Here is an 18,831-nt window from a genome sequence, read left to right on the forward strand (position 1 = left end):
CTTTACAACGAACTTCGATAAGTTTTTCACCTAAATATAACGGTAACATGATTCGTTGTAATATTGATGTAAAGTTTTTTTTTCGACGTACTTACGTCGTAATATTACATGGGGTTTACGACGAAATTTGGTTTCGTTGGTTTCGTCGTAATTGCGTTGTTAACCCACCATTTACTATTTCTGAGACAACGATAAGGAACCTGTGTCGTTCGTCTGTCTGCCAATTCAGTGGAACGACAAGGAGAAAGTGGACGGAAGTGCAGCTGGTTTGTACTTGAGAGGAACCTTTGACGATGATCGGAGGTTCCACTCAAGTATAAACCAACTGCACTTCCCTCCATTTTCTCCTTGTCGCTCCACTGAATTGGCAGACAGACGAATGACTCATGTTCGTTATCGTTATCTTCGAAATAGTAATTGGTGGCTGAATGAGGAGTTGTGTGTTGTGAGGAAGAGAGTTGTGTGTTGTGAGGAAGAGAGTTGTGGGAAATGACATATATATAGAGAAATATGGTAAGTTTTACATGGATTTTACATAGAAAATTTACAACGCGTTTACAACGAATTTAGGTAAGTTAAAGCACATTGAATACACGTTTTCACCTTTATATAACGGTAACACGATTCGTCGTAATGTCGATGTAACGTTTACAACTATTTCGCATTCCACGTACTTTCGTCGTAAACTTACATTGACTTTACGACGAAAACGTTTCGTCGTAAATTACCATGGAGTTTACGACGAAGTTATGTCTCGTCGTAATTGCGTTGTAAAGCGTATGTAAATTTACGAGGAAATTATTTCCTCGTAAAACGCCGTTGTTACTGCTACGTTTTCTTGTAGTGTATTTAATTTATTCTTGTACCCGTACTTAATTCGTTATATTTCCGTACCATATTCTGTATAGGCCTTTATGTGGTCTCTTTGGGCCTCATGAAACTCCAGCAAAATCTTTAAATTTGTACCATATTCTCTTTTATAGGTTGGGTTGGCATAATAAATCCATTTGGGTGAAAAATCGATTTAACAAGAACTTGAGAAACAACTAACATAGTCAAACGTTGACCAGAACTAGTCTCCCATATACCCCCACAGTTTACTAACATAGTCAAACAGTTGCGTTTCTAACTCAAAACTAATCAAGACTTCAAGAGTAACTCATGTCACCAACTACCATAGATTATCTCTATAATCACACTTTATTGGGCCACTAATAATAAGCCCATAACATGCCGAATGGCGCGTGTATTAACGAAATTTTAACTTTTTGTGAAGAGACAAAAAGATAATCTATATGTAGTAATAAATAGCATTTTACAACTAAAAAGGTGACTTTTTCTTCTTTCCGACGCCTTTCCTCTTTTTTTCAAAAAAAAAACACACAACTTTTTTCTTTGTGTAGACCCTTTGGATCATCGGAAAAGCTCTTTTTTGAAGTCACCCCAACTAATAGTTGTTGAATCTTTTTTTTTTGTTCCTCTTTAAAATTAAATACTCTCTCTGTGTATCCCTTTGTGGAGATCTGATAGTTTCTCATTTGGGTCCAACCATGGGTGGGTTTTGTTGAAGCTTGTTGAATTTGCATAATTGATGTCTTGAGTACAAAAAAAAAGTTGTCTTTCTTCTCTGTCTTTGTTAAAGTTTTGGTTTTTGGAGTTGAGTGGTTGAATAGAAATTATGATGGAAGCGGGTAGCTCCAATTCGTCGGGTCAGCTTTCCGGGCGGGTCGTTGACACAAGAGGTAAACACAGGATCCACGCTGAACTCAAAAGGCTTGAACAAGAAGCTCGCTTCTTAGAGGTATATACTTGATCTCCTCTTTTATTTGCGTGCGTGATTATTAAGCTTGAACTTGTTATTCTTGTCTGAATATTTATCGTGCTGGATCAAATCTTTTGTGTGCCTTATCCAATGGTTTAGGAGCGAGATTAAAAAAAAATGTAAATTAGCTAGTGAAAACCAAAGGCAGGATCTTTCATTCATGTTAGGTTAATATCTTGATCCCTTGGGGGTTAAAGCTTTTTTTGTCCACGTAGCTGTTTTGGACAACAATACTTCCGTCTTTGGTGTGTCTTAAAATGTAACAATGAATATGATGATTCTTCCCTCCATTTATATTTATTCAGGAAGAGCTGGAGCAGCTTGAAAAGATGGATACTGCATCAGCTTCTTGCAAAGAGTGAGAAACTAACTTCTTCGTAGCTGGTTCACGAATCATCTCTATTTCAATAAGCTTGACTCATTTCTTCTAATGGATACAGGTTCTTAGACAGTGTTGAGAGCAAACCAGATCCTCTTCTTCCCGAGTAATTCTACTTTTGTTTTGGCATTTCTATAATGTATTAGTTCTGATTTTGAAAGCTTATTTTCTTGTGTGTGTGTGTGACTAATTTGCAGAACGATAGGACCAGTGAATGCAACATGGGATCAATGGTTCGAAGGTCCTCCGGAAGCAAAAGGATGCGGCTGCTTCATTCTTTAAATCTTCACTTCCTCCTACGTTTACCCTTTTTCTCCATACAATAGTTCCCGTTTTCTTTACATTCCTGAGCAGTTAAATTAATGTAATTTGGAAAAAAAAAATGATTCATTTGTGCAGATAAAAATGTATTGATATCCGATCTATTTGTCTCTTAACTTGGAAAGAATCACAGTGACAAAAACTAAAACAAAGCAAGATTTCTTTTCAAATAAATGGTTTTGATTTGTAAATGTAACTAGCATGTTAGCTTTATATTAATAAAAAAAAAGAAAATTTTATTCACTATCGTTCTCAAAGCTTCAGGCTTTTAAGGATTTGCCTGGTATCTCCATCATCTTGCTCGACCTGAAAGACATACAACAAAAACGTCAGAAAATAGCAGAAACAACATTTGTGAATTACCTAAAGGCAACTTGTGGGGAAGCTCACCTCAACAACTACTTTTGATTTCTTCTTCGACTTCCCATTACCATCAAACTTCTTCAATGCTCTTCCCTTTTTATGAATCACTACTTGCTCCTCACCATCCTCATCATCTTCAAAGTCTGTAATAAATAGTTCATGATTGAAATTGTTACTTTTATAAACGCATATTGTAGTGATGGTGATTCAGACATATACAAACATATTCCATAATCTCTCACTATTTTAAATGCATAAGAAACATGACAAAAAAATGAGTTTTACCATAATCATCATCATTGTCAAGGTGAGACTCCTTAGATTGGAAGCCACCATAGAAATCTTCAATATCTTCTTCTACTTCTTCCAAGAGTTCATCATAGCCTTCAACATATTCAATCTCTGGCTCCTCCTGAGATTTAGTTTAGTAAATAAAATGTCAGTACAACGAAGCTGCATCTTTTTTTTTATGGTCAGCTTAGGTAAAACGAAAAAGAGCACCTCCTCTTCTTCTTCTTCTTCTTCTTCAACTTCAACTTCCTTTTGAACAAGCTCTGGGTAATCGAGTATCTTAGGGTAAACGCCTTTCATCAAACGTTCTAACAACTCTGTTTCAATGGACTGTTAAAAAAATAAAACAGCAATATTATAATGAGAATCTTAGAGAGCTAAAGTGAGGCAAAAGCATACAAACAAAACAAAGTGTGACCTTCTCCAACTGTGCTGCTTTTAAAGCCTTTTCCTCTCTTCTTGGCTCTCTCTTTATATCCCTCCTTGCCATAGTCATTACCTTCTCCCTTTTGATTCGAAAAACAAAAGAAATAAACAAACTAAGACATGTTGTCAATCAAAATAACATATATCAAAAACACCAAGAAACAAATTCGACCTTGTTTTGAGATTAAGTTTCCTTGTACGAATACGGATCTGAGTCATTTTGGTCAGTCTTTGTTTAACCTTGTGCTGTAACAGCTTGGGCCAGTACAACTGAAACATGGAACAAGATATTAATATATAAGAAGAGGGAGAGATCAGTCTTTCAGAGATCTCACCAAGTGCTTATCAATGAGTTCAAGGGCCTTCTCATAGTTTCTAGGCAGCTTTATTCTCTCCCACAAGTTCTTTGGCATGTGTGCTCTCTCTATTGTCTTCATATATAAATAAAAAAATCCTACATAACAACAACAACATAAGGAATCCTTTGTAATAAATCACAATACTTGCTTCAAAAGAAACCATGTTTCAACATTCCTAAGTGGTCCAAACACAGGACATGAGCAAAAACAAAAGGTTTTGAATATTTTGATGAGATTACCATCATGATCACGGATGGTGGCGTAGCGACTGTTGGCAAGAGGGCAAGAGCTACGGTTGCAGATACCTGTTACGTTATAAGGGTTTCTGCAGAAGATTCCTGTTTCGATTCTACAAAAAGTAAAATTACAGCAAAAGCTCATCAAAGCAAATCTTTCAGACAAAAGCAAAGAGAGAAGAAAAGAGACATACTTGGCCATGTAACTGCAGTGGTTGTGTCTGATAGCCTGCCATATAACCTCATCGTTTTGCATCTTTCACGATGTATGATGATGAAATCCGGCTTAAGGGTTTATGAGAAGCTGGTGAAAATCGGCGTTAATCAACAGAGTTTTATAGTTTTTGGTGCGTACCCGGTTCAATTCGGTTTAGTATTAGGCTTTATGGGATTTAGCTTGGTTTGGTTTATGGATTTTTTTTTTTTTTCTTAAAAACTATTGGTTTTATAATATTAAGTGCAGTTTTAAAATAGGAAAATTCTCTCGGATAGCTATTTTAAAGTTTTTATCGCAAATATAGTTCTCAAGAAATTATATGATTAAATTTTAATTTTAATTTTTTATTTTTTAAAATTTGAAACTTTATTTCCAAAACTTCACCCTTTGACTCTAAACCATAAGTCTGAATTAGTTAACCCATTTTAGTTTTGGATTACATTTTTACCATATAATAAAATTATAAAACTTATTTTGGTTATTTTTTTTATTGAAAACTATTTTGTGACAAAAACTTAAAAAAATAATATTCTAAAGAATTTCTCTTTAAATATCATTAAGCCAAAATTCTTGGTTTTACAAAATACATCATATAAGTAAAAATAATAACATTGAGGAAATTCAGGATGATTTTTGTATTAGAAAAAAAATCTATTTGAGATCAAATTATAAATTTATTTTTAATGTTTTGGACAATAGATATAGTTTAATCATTTTCAGATTATTAAATTTAATCTATTTTTAAGTATAAGTATTAAGATTTAAAAAAACATTATTTAATTCGATTTTACATAGTTGGGTTTAGTATAGAATCAGTTGATTTGGTTTATAAACTTTTAAATTGTTCCATTATTTTATAATTTGGTCCAGATTCGGTAAGTTCGGTTTGGTTCAGTCCCAAGGATTTTGTTTTTGTAGAGGCTCGTGATTTATTTGACTTCTCGCGTCGAGGATGCAAAAAAAAAAAAAAAAGATAAATTCCAATTTTGCAAAGCGTTGTCGTATCAAACCCAGCTCAACACTCACACTTCGTTATATCCGCCTTCTTCTTCTTCTTCTTCTTCTTCTTCAACAACAAAATCTCTCTCAGAGCCTATACTAAATCGCCCGGAGCTCAACTTCTCCGGCCATGTCTCAGTCAATCCAATTCTCAACTCCTTCACGCACTCCTCACCTTCTCCACCTCCCTCACTCACGCTTCCACCGCCCTCTCACTTCCCTATCCTTCCGCCAATTCCCTCTCAAATACACCTCCATCAGAGCCTCCTCCTCTCCGGAAGAGCGATCCGTCGTAGCCACCGCGGTCTCCACGGACACGGCAGCGATAGACGTCGATACCGTGACGGAAGCGGAGCTGAAGGAGAACGGATTCAGGAGCACGAGGAGAACGAAGCTGATCTGCACGATCGGGCCTGCCACGTGCGGGTTCGAGCAGCTGGAAGCGCTCGCGGAGGGAGGCATGAACGTGGCGAGGCTCAACATGTGCCACGGCACGCGCGAGTGGCACCGCGATGTGATACGCAGCGTTAGGAAGCTTAACGAGGAGAAAGGATTCGCGGTTGCTATCATGATGGATACTGAAGGCAGTGAGATTCACATGGGAGATCTTGGCGGTGGTGAATCTTCTGCTAAATCTGAGGTTTTATCTTCTCTTTAGCCATCTCAATTGAGAGCTTGAGCTTGACATTATTGATCTGTATAGTTAGATGCTTGGTAGGCCTAGGCATTTGTAACTGAATCCAACCTGTAAAAATATTAGAGGGCGGTCCACTGTGCCAGAGGTCCCCAGTTCGAATAACCGCTTGGCCGAAATTAATATAACATGCTGTGATTTGGGGATTAGGAGGATTAAGCTCCTGATATTCAAAAAAATAAAAAAAAGATCATATAGGGCGGTAGTTCGAGTCTCAAGTGTTATTCGAACTGGAAAAAACAGAAAAAACTGACTCGAAGATGTGAGTTAGTATCTGAAATGAGTATTCGAAAACTTAAATAACTATCTTAAATACTCAATTTCATGTTTACTTTCATCCGGTTTGTAAAAATACTCGAAATCCCAATTGTTATTAACTGAATCCTAAGTGAGTTTGGATCCTAAGCGGGTCTTAGACAGAGTTGCAAAATCTACCTAAACTCGAAGTATAATAGTTTAGAAGACTTCTCGAAGAAGTTTACTAATCCTACGTGGGAATTAAAATCTTCAGTGAAATTTGACCGCAAATTAGAAGGCTTCTAGAACTCAACCAAATCCGACATGAACATATATAAAACCCGAATAGGTCTAGGAGGCTGAATTCGGAAAACTATATTAACTCGAAAGACCATGCCTAATGCTTGGTATAATGACATTTTGCAGGATGGTGAGGTTTGGACATTCACTGTTAGAGCCTTTGATTCTTCTCGACCTGCACGTACCATCAGTGTGAGCTATGACGGTTTTGCTGAAGGTAAATGCACTTTATGTTTTGCGTTATAAAGAATGAAGTGGAAGTGAAGAAGAACATTTTAGATTGTGATTTTTGAGTACGAAATTGAGAAAACATTTGTGATGATGCAGATGTAAGAGTTGGTGATGAGCTTCTGGTTGATGGTGGAATGGTGAGATTTGAAGTGATTGAGAAGATTGGTCCTGATGTCAAGTGTCTATGCACCGACCCTGGACTGTTGCTTCCTCGAGCTAACTTGACTTTCTGGAGAGATGGAAGTCTTGTACGTGAGCGTAATGCTATGCTTCCAACAATCTCTTCCAAGGTATCTTCCCTTTGATTTCTTGGTTCACCTTATTTGGTAATTTTGGGATGGATATGGATAGAAACAATGTGGAGATGTGTCTTTGATTTGTAGTCTTATTCTTTCAATACAGGATTGGTTGGATATTGATTTTGGAATTGCTGAAGGTGTGGATTTCATTGCTGTATCGTTTGTCAAGTCAGCTGAAGTGATCAATCATCTTAAAAGCTATCTCGCAGCTCGTTCCTGTGGAGGGTAAGTAAAAATGTTCATTACCAAGTAATAGGCCTGCGGTAATTAACCAAACCTGCCAAACCAAAAAGTTTGGTTTTGGGTTCAGTTCGGTTAGAAGGTTCGGTTCAGTTTGGAAACTTAAAAAACATTCAGTTTCGGTTTGTTAATCGGTTAGTTCAATTTTCTAAAAAATCAAACGGTACCATTCGTAACCAAAAATCCGATCTGTATTGACCAACTAACCTAAACCCAAACTGAAATAACTGAAATAACCGAAATAACCGAACTTAACCAAAAAAAATCAAATTTTATTCAATTTTAACTGAAATTTTAATTGAAAACCAAAAACTTTCGTAGAAAATTTTGAAACCGAACTAACTGAAAACTGAACCGAACCAACCCAAGCTAACATACCGAACTAACCGAAGAAACCGAACCCGCAGGCCTAACCAATAACATCATAGTATTATATGAGAAACATATGATTTACCTTCTGTAACCACTGTCTTTATTTTGTATTGTAATCATATTACGATGCAGGGACATAGGAGTGATTGCAAAGATCGAGAGTATTGATTCTTTAACAAACTTGGAAGAGATAATCCTAGCATCAGATGGAGCCATGGTTGCAAGAGGAGACCTGGGAGCTCAGATACCTCTCGAGCAAGTTCCAGCAGCTCAGCAAAGAATCGTCAAAGTCTGCAGAGCGCTGAACAAACCCGTCATCGTTGCTTCGCAGCTACTCGAGTCCATGATCGAGTACCCAACTCCAACCAGAGCAGAAGTAGCCGACGTGTCTGAAGCAGTAAGGCAAAGATCAGACGCGTTGATGCTCTCTGGAGAATCAGCTATGGGTCAGTTCCCGGACAAGGCTCTCACGGTTCTCAGGAGTGTCAGTCTAAGAATCGAGAGGTGGTGGAGGGAAGAGAAACGTTACGAGTCTACTCCACTTCAACCCATAGGCTCTGGTTTTTCAGACAGAATCTCTGAAGAGATCTGTAACTCTGCTGCTAAAATGGGTAAGTTTCATGTTTCTTTTAGTTCCTCAAAAAGACAAAACTCTCTTTTAGTTTCTCATGTTTATGATCCGAACTTTTGCAGCAAACAACCTTGGAGTCGACGCGGTTTTCGTCTACACAAAGGACGGACACATGGCGTCTTTAGTTTCCCGCTGTCGCCCAGACTGCCCGATCTTTGCTTTCACGACCACAACCTCGGTGAGGAGACGGTTAAATCTACAATGGGGACTGATCCCATTCCGGCTAAGCTTCTCAGAGGACATGGAGAGCAACTTGAACAAAACATTCTCGTTGCTGAAATCAAGAGGTATGATCAAATCAGGAGACCTCGTGATCGCAGTCTCGGACATGTTGCAATCGATCCAGGTAATGAACGTTCCGTAGGTTCATTCTCTCTTGCAAACATTTCTCCAAAGACTGTTTTGTTTCTACTTTGTTGCTGTTTAGACTTACTTCTACATTAGATTCCTAAGGCAACAGTGGACGATGCCATGAGTGTAAGCTTTGTTTATTGTGTACTGTGTTTTTTCTGGCTTTCAATAATATAATTAATCTGTTACATTATTTTAAATCCTCTTTTGTCGGATTTTGCATCTCCTGTAACTGTAAGTAAGCCTTGTTAAAAAAAAATTGAACAATTTGATTTAGGAACACGTTTTGGTTGAAAACTTAAAAGAAATCATATGCAATTGATACCATAAAAGAATAACAGACTCGATGGCTTTTGTCTTTTTTCGACAATAAACACACTTGTACGTTGATCAATATGCCGTGCGTCAAGATTATGGGAATATTAGTTTCCCTCAATTCGAAGTTAATGATCACACTTCTTCCTCGAGGGTCAGGCAAAAATGATATCAATTCACAGACAATCGAGTTGCCACAAAGTCCATATTATATGTTTTTATATAAAAGGATTTTCAAGTTCATATTATATGTTTATCAATCCACGAGTAAGTTTAAGATCTTCTGACCAATTTCTTTCATGTTCATTGGCGAAAGGAAAATTGTATTTCTTTTTTGTATGAAATCATGGTCTAAATGTAGAATAGAGACGATATGATTTTTACTTTAAATTAACTACCAAACACGGAAAATAGTTTACGTATATGCATTACTAATAAGTAACTAGGTTAAGACCCGCGCCTTGCGCGGGATGAACATTATATATATAAATTATTTTATATTTTATATGTTTATAATATATTATGAAATAATAAATATATATTAAATAATTAAAAATTTATTATCTACTATTTATATAATTAAATTGGTGCGAACATATAAATAAATTTTATAAATCGAAAAAAAAATTTCTATTTGATATTATATATAATTAAATTTAAATGATAGTAACATATATATGGTATATTTTAATATTAATATTTATTAGATGATGTTTTTTGCTCATATTGTTTCTTATCATTTGTATCTGTTATAACAAAAAGTCTAAATTAGTGATAACAAAATTTTCACTGTGGGATTAATGGTTTAAGTAATTTATAATATTTTAAAAAATTAAGTTGTCAATATTTTTTCAAATTTTTTATCAAAAAAATGTTCAAAGTATATTTCAAAATTTAGATATTTATGTATTTTTATATGGCATATAGTTTAATTTAAAATGATACATATATTTATATATCTTTTATTTTTGATACTTATTAAATGAGACTTTCAACTTATATTATTTTTAAATTATTTGTATCATGTCATAACAAAAGTTTTAAATCATAGATCATAAAATTTGAATGTGAAACTTTTAACAATTTTAGTAATTTATACTTGTTTTTAAAAATTCAAAATATAATATATATATAATTTTTTTAATTTTTATTATATGGTTACTATGATTGTTTAATTTATTTTAATAGCTTAAAATTAAACAAATATAATTATAATACACACTTATTTTTCTCAAATTTTTATTATTCAAAATCATTAATTGTCATATATACTTTAGCCACATTAGGCAATTCCGTAATCTTATTTAAGGAAATAATAAAGCACATTAATAATGTAATTAATAATATATTTATTGTGGTTTAATAAAAAACTTATTATATATTTAGATGGACCAACCTATTTCTCTAAGGATTCTAAGAATCATTGTAGTGATGACACGTGGCTACAAAAAAATGTTGCAATGCTTCTCAAATAATATATAGGGGATAAGTATTTAGCCGAGGGAAGACATAAAACTTTTTTGTATCGGAAACATTGTATCGGAAACATACATGTTTTCTAATGTAGAGAATAAAGATAAAACACATTCTCTTCGTTTCATTAAGTATACATGTTTGAGAAAAAAAAACAATTTGTTTTAAAAAAATTTTTTTTGTATTTTTAATGTATATTTATGAATAACAGTGACTAATTTTAAATTTAAAAAAATTGCATTTATTAAACAATTTATTGATTTATAATTAGGAGAAATAAATAATTACAAAATTATGTATTTGTAGTTAAAATTTAAGATATTTTATTAATATATGTGAAAACTATAAAATATGCATCATTTTAAAACAAATAGAATATTAAGAAAGTCTTTATATTACATTTTGTTAGTATATTATATTCCTTTCGTTTCAATATATTTAATGTTTTAGAAAAGTTTTGTTGTTTCATAATAGATGAAGTTTGCACAAATCTATGTAACTTTAATTTTATCAAAAACTGTATAACCAATTAGATTTCTTTTATTTTTATTTAAAATTAAATAAACTAATTTTATATTTAGTTTAGTGATGCTCTTGATAAAAGATAGTTTTTCTTAATATTTGAGCATTGGAGTAAAACATCAAGTAATAAAAAAAAGTAATAAAAAACAGATGGAGACATTTTACTATGAGAAAGAACATTATATGACATTGCAAAACTGAAATAATAAATCAGACTTCGAGTGATTATATGATATTTTGCATGTTTTTTAATCCACTAGAATTAGAGGCTAGCCAGAGAACGTATTTTTAATGATTAACTTTAAATTAATATAAAGCAAATCATATTGGAGGATTTGATCATATCTTCCCCTTCTATTGTTTGCATCAGCTTAAATCGATGGTCCCATCTCTGTACAAATTTGAGTAAGTGGGCCTCCTCAATATTTTAAAAGTAAAGACAACAATTTTTAGATTAGTCATGAAACAGTTCAATAATTCAATTATTCAGAATAGGCCTTAATTAATCAGCTATTTCTTTAGGGTCAGTGATATGATAAAGATACATATACAAACAATTGTTCAGAGTATAGAGACAACAACACCAACAATAGCAACAATTAATAAAGAAATTATAATCCATCTTATTAGCTGTGATTCAACGAATAAACTATGAACATCATACATTACACACTGTAAGTACATATGCCTACTTTTGTAATAATTAATAAATTAATATTACCGGAAATAAATTGTTTTTTCACATTACATGAGAAAAGTCTGCCTTTGGTTCAACTATTTCTTGGTGATCTTCCCTAATGCAAATGGTTATGTAACTCTTAAGAACCTTACATTAGCATATATCTATATACATTAGCTTGGTTTTGCCTGAAAATCTGAAATTACCAGAAAAAGAGGAATATTCCCAAAGAACTCAACAGCATAATTCCAAAACAAAAAGAAGCATAAAAACTGGTAGGGTAATGAGGGAAAAGTGCCAATTTCGACTCAAACTATTTCAGTCGTGCCAAATACGACCCGAACAATTGATCAGTGCCAAATACGACCTCAACTCAATTATAATTCAAAAAAACTACCCGAACTTCTTAAAACGTGCCTAAATCTACATTGACTCTAACAGAAGTTAGTCAACCGTTAACAAGATAAAACGACGTCGTTTGATATACGAGGAAAAGTGCCAATTTCGACCCCAACACTTTCAATCGTGCCAAATAAGACCCGAACAAATGGTCAGTGCCAAAAACGACCTCAACTCAATTATAATTTAAAAAAAAATTATCCAATTTTTTCGGGGTCGACCATTTGTTCGGGTCTTATTTGGCACGATTGAGAGTGTTGGGGTCGAAATTGGCACTTTTCCTCGTATATCAAACGACGTCGTTTTATCTTGTTAACGGTTGACTAACTTCTGTTAGAATCAATGTAGATTTAGGCACGTTTTAAGAAGTTCGGGTAGTTTTTTTGAATTATAATTGAGTTGAGGTCGTATTTGGCACTGATCAATTGTTCGGGTCGTATTTGGCACGACTGAAATAGTTTGGGTCGAAATTGGCACTTTTCCCGGGTAATGATGATGTAAAGCAGTATATATATGCGTGTGTAAATATCAATATTATCATTTTATATGATACACATATACATATAAGTATGGTCAAGACCTTCATTATCAAAAACCTTTATGTCCTCTTCAGTCCTTATCTGATTTGCTAAATTTAATATTCAGATCCGAACACTCTAGCTAACCCTAAACTCAATTTTCTCTTGTCCATGTATGCAATCAATCGTATATATAATTATATATAAAGAAAATATATAACTCTTATTTTTATATTTTCGTGGGTCCAGAGCTACTTTTATGTTTATTAATTCGGTTATGAATTTATCCACATTCAGAATTAAGATACGGTAACGGACTCCAAAGAAACTATTGTAGTAAACGTCTTTGATCGTAATAACGTTTATCCAAATAAAACTAATCTGATTTTGTAATTAAATTCCTTAAACTTTCAAAGCATCTTCGAATATACCTATATAGAGATCTGCATGAGTACATTGTTTGACAAAATAGTACCAATAGATCTACCATGAGCATCTACATTGTTGTTGTCGAACTTGTACGTTTATATTACAATATGAAATAAGAGTTTTCCAATGGAATACAATATATAAATCAGAATAAGAATATATACATTAAAGTTTGTAAATGAATAAAAAAATTACAAAGAGTAGATGGAAACTAAGATAAGGTTATATTTAAACTTATGGAAAATTGAAATAGCAAGGTAGGCCAACTACTGGGGTCATACCATGACGGAACCCACTTTTATTTTGACTGTAAAAGCCTTTTTAATTTATCTGTTTGGCCTTTTTGTTATATATATACTCTCCGAAATTTTCGCATTTATTTATTCGTAGCATCTCTTATATATTAAAAAAGAAATATTATAATAATTTAGCTATGATAGATGTCATCACTAAAATACTTCTAAAATTTTTCAGAGAAATATATTTGTTTACTAAATATATATTATAGTTTTAATTAAACTATTCATATAAAATTAATCAATAATATACAATTAATATTATCTTTATTTTCTTAAATAAAAGCTATAAAATTACTTAATATGATTATAATATATATATATGGTAATTAATAATTTAAATAATAAATATTTAATAATAATTCGTGTATCCTTCAACATTTATGTTTAAAATTATAATATTAACATAAAATAAAAAATCATATTAAATATATAATAAATTTTATTTTTTTGTACATATTATAGTTTGAATTTTTAAAAATTACTATAAATTATTAAAACTATTAAAATCAGCATTAAATAAAAAATTAAAATTATTAAAAGTCTCACATTAAAAAATGTGTTATCATGAGTTTACAATGTTACATATAATCATTAAATCATATGATAATTAATTCTCATTTAATAGATATTTATATTAAAATATATGGTAATTCTCTCAAATAACTATTTTTAAGTTTTTTGTCACAAAAATAGCTTTCAATAAGGAAAATGACCAAAATAGTTTTTTTTTCTGAAAATTTTAATTTTAATTTAAAAAACAAAATTTGAAACCCTATCTTCAAAACCCCATCCCTTAACTCTAAACTCTAAGTTTATATAGGGTATAAATGTATTTTTACTCTAAAATAAAATTTATTTTAATCATTTTTCTCATTGAGGACTATTTTTGTGACAAAAACATAAAAATAGATATCCTAAGGAATTTCTTTAAAATATATTATGTATCTATGTTAATATCATTTTTTATGTCATCAGCCTAAACAGATTCATAATGACTCTACAAACCAAACTGGTAGCTCTGCATCCATGTGAATGACGAAAGACGGTTGTTTTCTGATACTGCGTGCTACTCTATCTGTGTGTAAATTCTCCGTCTGAAATACATGAATAATCTCTGAGCTGAGGAAATTTGTCTTCAAAATTTTTTTGTCGTCCATATAATTTTCAAACGCCGGTCATTCTTCTGGTTCTGAAACCATCTTCACCAATTGAAAATAATCCGTAGAAAACGTAACCTGAAACTGACGTAAATTCCTCATACACTCCATAGCCCATATCAACGCTTCCATCTCCGAGTGAAGAGGTGAGAGACTTGCCCGAATGTTTCTTGCCCCCGTTAATAATAGTACTTTAACTACCTTGCCATGAATAAGGCTCCTTATCTTTTTACGAACCATCTATAAAACACCCGCATTCTGTGATTATTGGAAGGTGCCTAACCTCTACTTGTTGTGATGTCTCCTGCATGTTCAGCACATGTGCCTCAGCCCAAAGTTCAATTCCGTTTCCGCGAAGTTGAGCGTGTCTTTGAGATCAATATCCAAATTACTAAAAACTTTGTTATTCTTCCTTTCCAAATGTAACATAATATCCACGCAAAGTAATAATCTTTCATTTTAGGGAATATTCTATAATAAAGACAATCATATTTGTGAAGAAAGAACTAGTGAGGAAAATAGCTATATTATTATCATTTAAATTTATTTATAATCCATACAAAAAATATATAAATGATTGTTTAGATTTATTAACCATAAAATAATTATATTTTTTTAATTGATTACTTTGACGTAATTACAGTAATTTAACTACATATGTAATAGTTAATTAATTTCAATTATTTAATATATATTTATTTTTTTGTTAATTTTATAATATTTAAAAATGTAGATTAAGTGATAGTACGTAAAATAATTTTATATACAATGCATCTTAACCTAATTCTTCATACAGTATCACCAAGACTTCCGAAGATATATCGTCACGTCATAATTTTACATTTATTATAGGTGAAGATAAATTTTGCTATGAAATGGCCAAATGGGAAAGCTAGGTTATTACGATACTCAAGAAGATTCTTGTTTTATCTTAAAGATGTTTATAAGTTGTTTTGCAACGAAATACATTTATTTGCTGACTATTTATATTCTAATTGGTTAACTCGTTTAGCCAAAAGAAACTATTTAATGGGACAGAAGAAGTAATTAGTACATTGAATATGTTGGTTGCTAAATGAGTAGATTGGATTAAATGTTTTTGATACTACAGACTATATAAATTTTATTTGATGGATATATGATAATATGCTCATGTTTCTTTTTTTTTTTTGAACAACAGAAATTTTATAAACTTCAAACCGGCCTCAGGCCCAAGTGGTAGCAGCGTGATACAAGCAGGCTTTGGACAGATTGTCCGCAGGCCCATTTTCTTCTCTAGGGACAAAGGAAAAACAACAGAATTCAAAAGACGCAGAGAGACATTCGATGTCCGATAGAACTCCGTAGAGGTTCATCGGCTTGGAAACCGAATTTATCGCCTTGATTAGCGATAGAGAATCTGATCGAAGCCAGATTTTGGAGATGCCGATGTGTAGGGCGTGGGAAAGGGCTTCCCTCACCGCCAACCCTTCAGCCATGAGAACCGACGAAACCCGAGCTTGGAATTTGCATCCATCCGAGACGATCAGCGCTGTAGAAGAGTCGAAGATCCAAGTGAGACCTGCATCAAGAGATTCCTTCCTCCAGGCCGCATCAGTATTGCACGCGACTGTTCCGGTGGGGAGTGAATCAGGTCTTCCTTGGATCTGAGTGTTCTTCGTTACTTTCGGAGGAGGTTCCTGCGCTTGGGTCCATTCCCGAGCACCCATCAAAGCCTTTAGAGCTGTAGTACTCGCAGATGCAGGGCGCGCTTCGAACAACAACTGATTTCTAGTGATCCATAGATTCCACACCACCCAAGAGAAGATGTCACCTGAGACACCGCAGGGTGGTAGGCAGAGCCACGATGTTGCTGCTCCGACAGCTGATATGATCTGCGGAAAATCATCTGGTTCAATAGGAGATGTGAGCGGTATTAGGTTCCATACCTGTCTTGCAAAGGAACAATGGAGAAGGAGATGCTCTGTAGTTTCTGTTAGGCCACAATGTACGCACAGAGTGTTCTGCATCAGTCCTCTCTTCTGAAGATTTTCCCCAGTGGGTAGAGCCCCATTTATAGCTTTCCAAATGAACAACTGTATCTTTGGAGCAGTCGAAATCGACCACACCGACTTGTACCAGTTGAAAGTACTAGGGATGTTTGCGCTGGTGTGATCTTGTTCCTGCATTGCTACGGCTGCTGCATAGCCTGACTTTGTTGAGTAGATTCCAGTCTTCGAAGGATACCAAATGTAAGAATCCTTAGCTCCTGTCTTACTTGGCTTTAATTCTAGTATTGCCTCAGTGAAGCCCGGCATTATCTTATTGATGAGCTCTTTGTTCCATTCACAGGCCCCTCTGGTAATTAAATCTGAGACAAAAAGGTCACTGTCTCCCTCCCTGAGAGGACCGTGTGGAATGACGCGGTTCGAGGTGGATATCCATGAATCAGTCCAGACCTTAATCTCAGTTCCTTCCCCTACAGCTCTTCCAAGATGTGATACAAGTAGATCTCGGCCTGCTAAGATGCCAGTCCACCCGTGTGATGCGCCTTTAGCTAGTTGGACTTTAAGCAAAGGAGATTTGTGGCAGTACTTCCCCAGCAGGACACGGGACAGCAAGCAGTTTGGGTTGGTGAGCATGCGCCAAGGGAGCTTAGCCAGCAGGGCCGTATTGAAGGTTTGTATGTCTTTAAACCCAAGTCCTCCCATTCCCTTAGGCTTAGTGAGTTTATCCCAGGATAACCAACACATTTTCTTCTTTCCTGTGTTTGAGTCCCACCAGAAGCGTGTAAGGGCTGATTGAATCATATTACAGATTCCTACAGGTAGTGGAAAGCATGTCATAGCAAACGAAGGAATAGCAGAGAGCACAGCTTTGAGGAGGGTCAGCTTCCCTGCTGATGAGAGGAACCTAGTAGAGAGAGCAGCAGCCTTGATTTTTATCTTGTTGACAATAGAATGGAAGAGGTCTTTTTTCCTTCTTCCAAAATGTTCGGGCAATCCTAGGTACTTCCCGACACCTCCTTCTTTTGTGATCCCCAGTGTTCTTTTGATCTCATTCCTTACTCTAGAAGTTGTTTTTGCAGCAAAGGATAAAGACGACTTGTCTGTATTGATCCGCTGGCCAGAAGCTTCTTCATAAAGAGTGAGAATGCATTTCAGGATAGTGCAGTTTTGTTGATCCGTGGGAATGAAGAACATAGTATCATCAGCAAACAGTAAGTGACTAATGCTTGGACTGTTTTTTGCTATTTTAATTCCCGGGAGTCTCCCTTCTCTTTGGGCTTTGGAGCACAAACCTGACAGAACTTCGCTGCACAGGATAAAAATATAAGGCGAGAGAGGATCACCTTGCCTGATCCCTCTCTCTGGCGTGACCTTCCCCAGCACCGCATCATTTATCAAGAAGGAGTAGGACACGGTGGTGATGCATTCCAAAATCCAGGTAACAAAGTCATCGTGAAAACCCAAAGTCGACAGCACACACTTTTCCTACCCTATAAATGTATTATATATCCATGGAGCTTTTTAACAGATCATCATTGTAACTTTTCCTTTTCTTACACGAGCACGGAATCCTATAAAGACTGTGAGATACCTAGAAAGCACATAGACAACACAACAAAGTATCATATTGACTTAATATTACTGTTTAGTGCTCATTTCCTTTTATAATAAACGAAATTTTGATTCTTTACACATATTAAGAAATTATATTATATTTTCTAAAAAAATTATTCAAATATCATTTAAAACTAATTTATTTAATTATAAACAAAAGTAATAAAAACACAATTAGCTATAAATTTTTTGATAAATTAAAATTACCTAGATATATAGATATATGAAAACATCATTTATTGTGAAACAAAAAAAATCACCTAAACACACATCTATATTTAAACGAAAGGAATAGTATATAATCTGTTACCAATATATATTTTTAAAACTAAATTACATTTTGGAATAGTTTGGAAACATGAAAAGCAGTATAAAAAATATAGTGTAATTTTATTAATTATATTACATTAATAATATATCACATCATTAATTAAATTTATCTTAATAATAAATCAAATCATTAATTATATTACCATAAAAGTAATAGTACAAATTTTTATTTTTTAGTTAATCAACATTGTTGCTCAAAAAAAAAGTTAATCAACATTAATTTTTTGCAAATTATAAAATTAAAAATGTAAAACAACCGGATTTTGCACATGGTTAATATTTGGTTAAATCTATTTTACTAAAACTTTTTTTTATCATAGTACCAATCGGTGAAAAAATA

At 33.8% G+C, this 18,831-nt stretch overlaps 3 protein-coding genes across 4 annotated transcripts; 2 read left to right on the forward strand and 1 right to left on the reverse strand.

Moving 5' to 3' along the window:
* Positions 1–1,314: 1,314 nt before the first annotated feature.
* LOC103859985 (guanine nucleotide-binding protein subunit gamma 2) lies at positions 1,315–2,633 on the forward strand. Its single transcript, XM_009137589.3, has 4 exons — positions 1,315–1,801; positions 2,128–2,180; positions 2,263–2,307; positions 2,399–2,633. Exons 1-4 carry the CDS (start codon positions 1,679–1,681, stop codon positions 2,481–2,483), a joined length of 306 nt encoding a protein of 101 aa, XP_009135837.1. The 5' UTR covers positions 1,315–1,678; the 3' UTR covers positions 2,484–2,633.
* On the reverse strand, positions 2,598–5,200 carry LOC103859984 (protein MAK16 homolog). Of its 2 annotated transcripts, XM_009137588.3 has the most exons (9): positions 4,392–5,200; positions 4,201–4,310; positions 3,938–4,056; positions 3,775–3,872; positions 3,595–3,682; positions 3,387–3,506; positions 3,171–3,297; positions 2,913–3,028; positions 2,598–2,828 (listed from the first exon to the last, which is right to left on the reverse strand). In XM_009137588.3, the coding sequence occupies exons 1-9, from the start codon at positions 4,451–4,453 to the stop codon at positions 2,775–2,777; spliced, it is 894 nt and encodes a 297-aa protein (XP_009135836.1). In that variant the 5' UTR covers positions 4,454–5,200; the 3' UTR covers positions 2,598–2,774. The 2 variants fall into 2 exon arrangements, with proteins under 2 accessions (XP_009135836.1, XP_033144221.1); XM_033288330.1 differs by having other exon boundaries at positions 4,201–5,200.
* Positions 5,201–5,447: 247 nt separating this feature from the next.
* LOC103859986 (plastidial pyruvate kinase 1, chloroplastic) lies at positions 5,448–8,961 on the forward strand. The gene is made up of 6 exons (XM_009137591.3): positions 5,448–6,053; positions 6,771–6,861; positions 6,972–7,165; positions 7,278–7,399; positions 7,919–8,397; positions 8,480–8,961. The coding sequence occupies exons 1-6, from the start codon at positions 5,544–5,546 to the stop codon at positions 8,779–8,781; spliced, it is 1,698 nt and encodes a 565-aa protein (XP_009135839.1). The 5' UTR covers positions 5,448–5,543; the 3' UTR covers positions 8,782–8,961.
* The last annotated feature ends 9,870 nt before the right edge of the window (positions 8,962–18,831 follow it).

The sequence above is a fragment of the Brassica rapa genome, chromosome A03 (genome assembly GCF_000309985.2).
Source record: "Brassica rapa cultivar Chiifu-401-42 chromosome A03, CAAS_Brap_v3.01, whole genome shotgun sequence".
Lineage (NCBI taxonomy): Eukaryota > Viridiplantae > Streptophyta > Magnoliopsida > Brassicales > Brassicaceae > Brassica > Brassica rapa.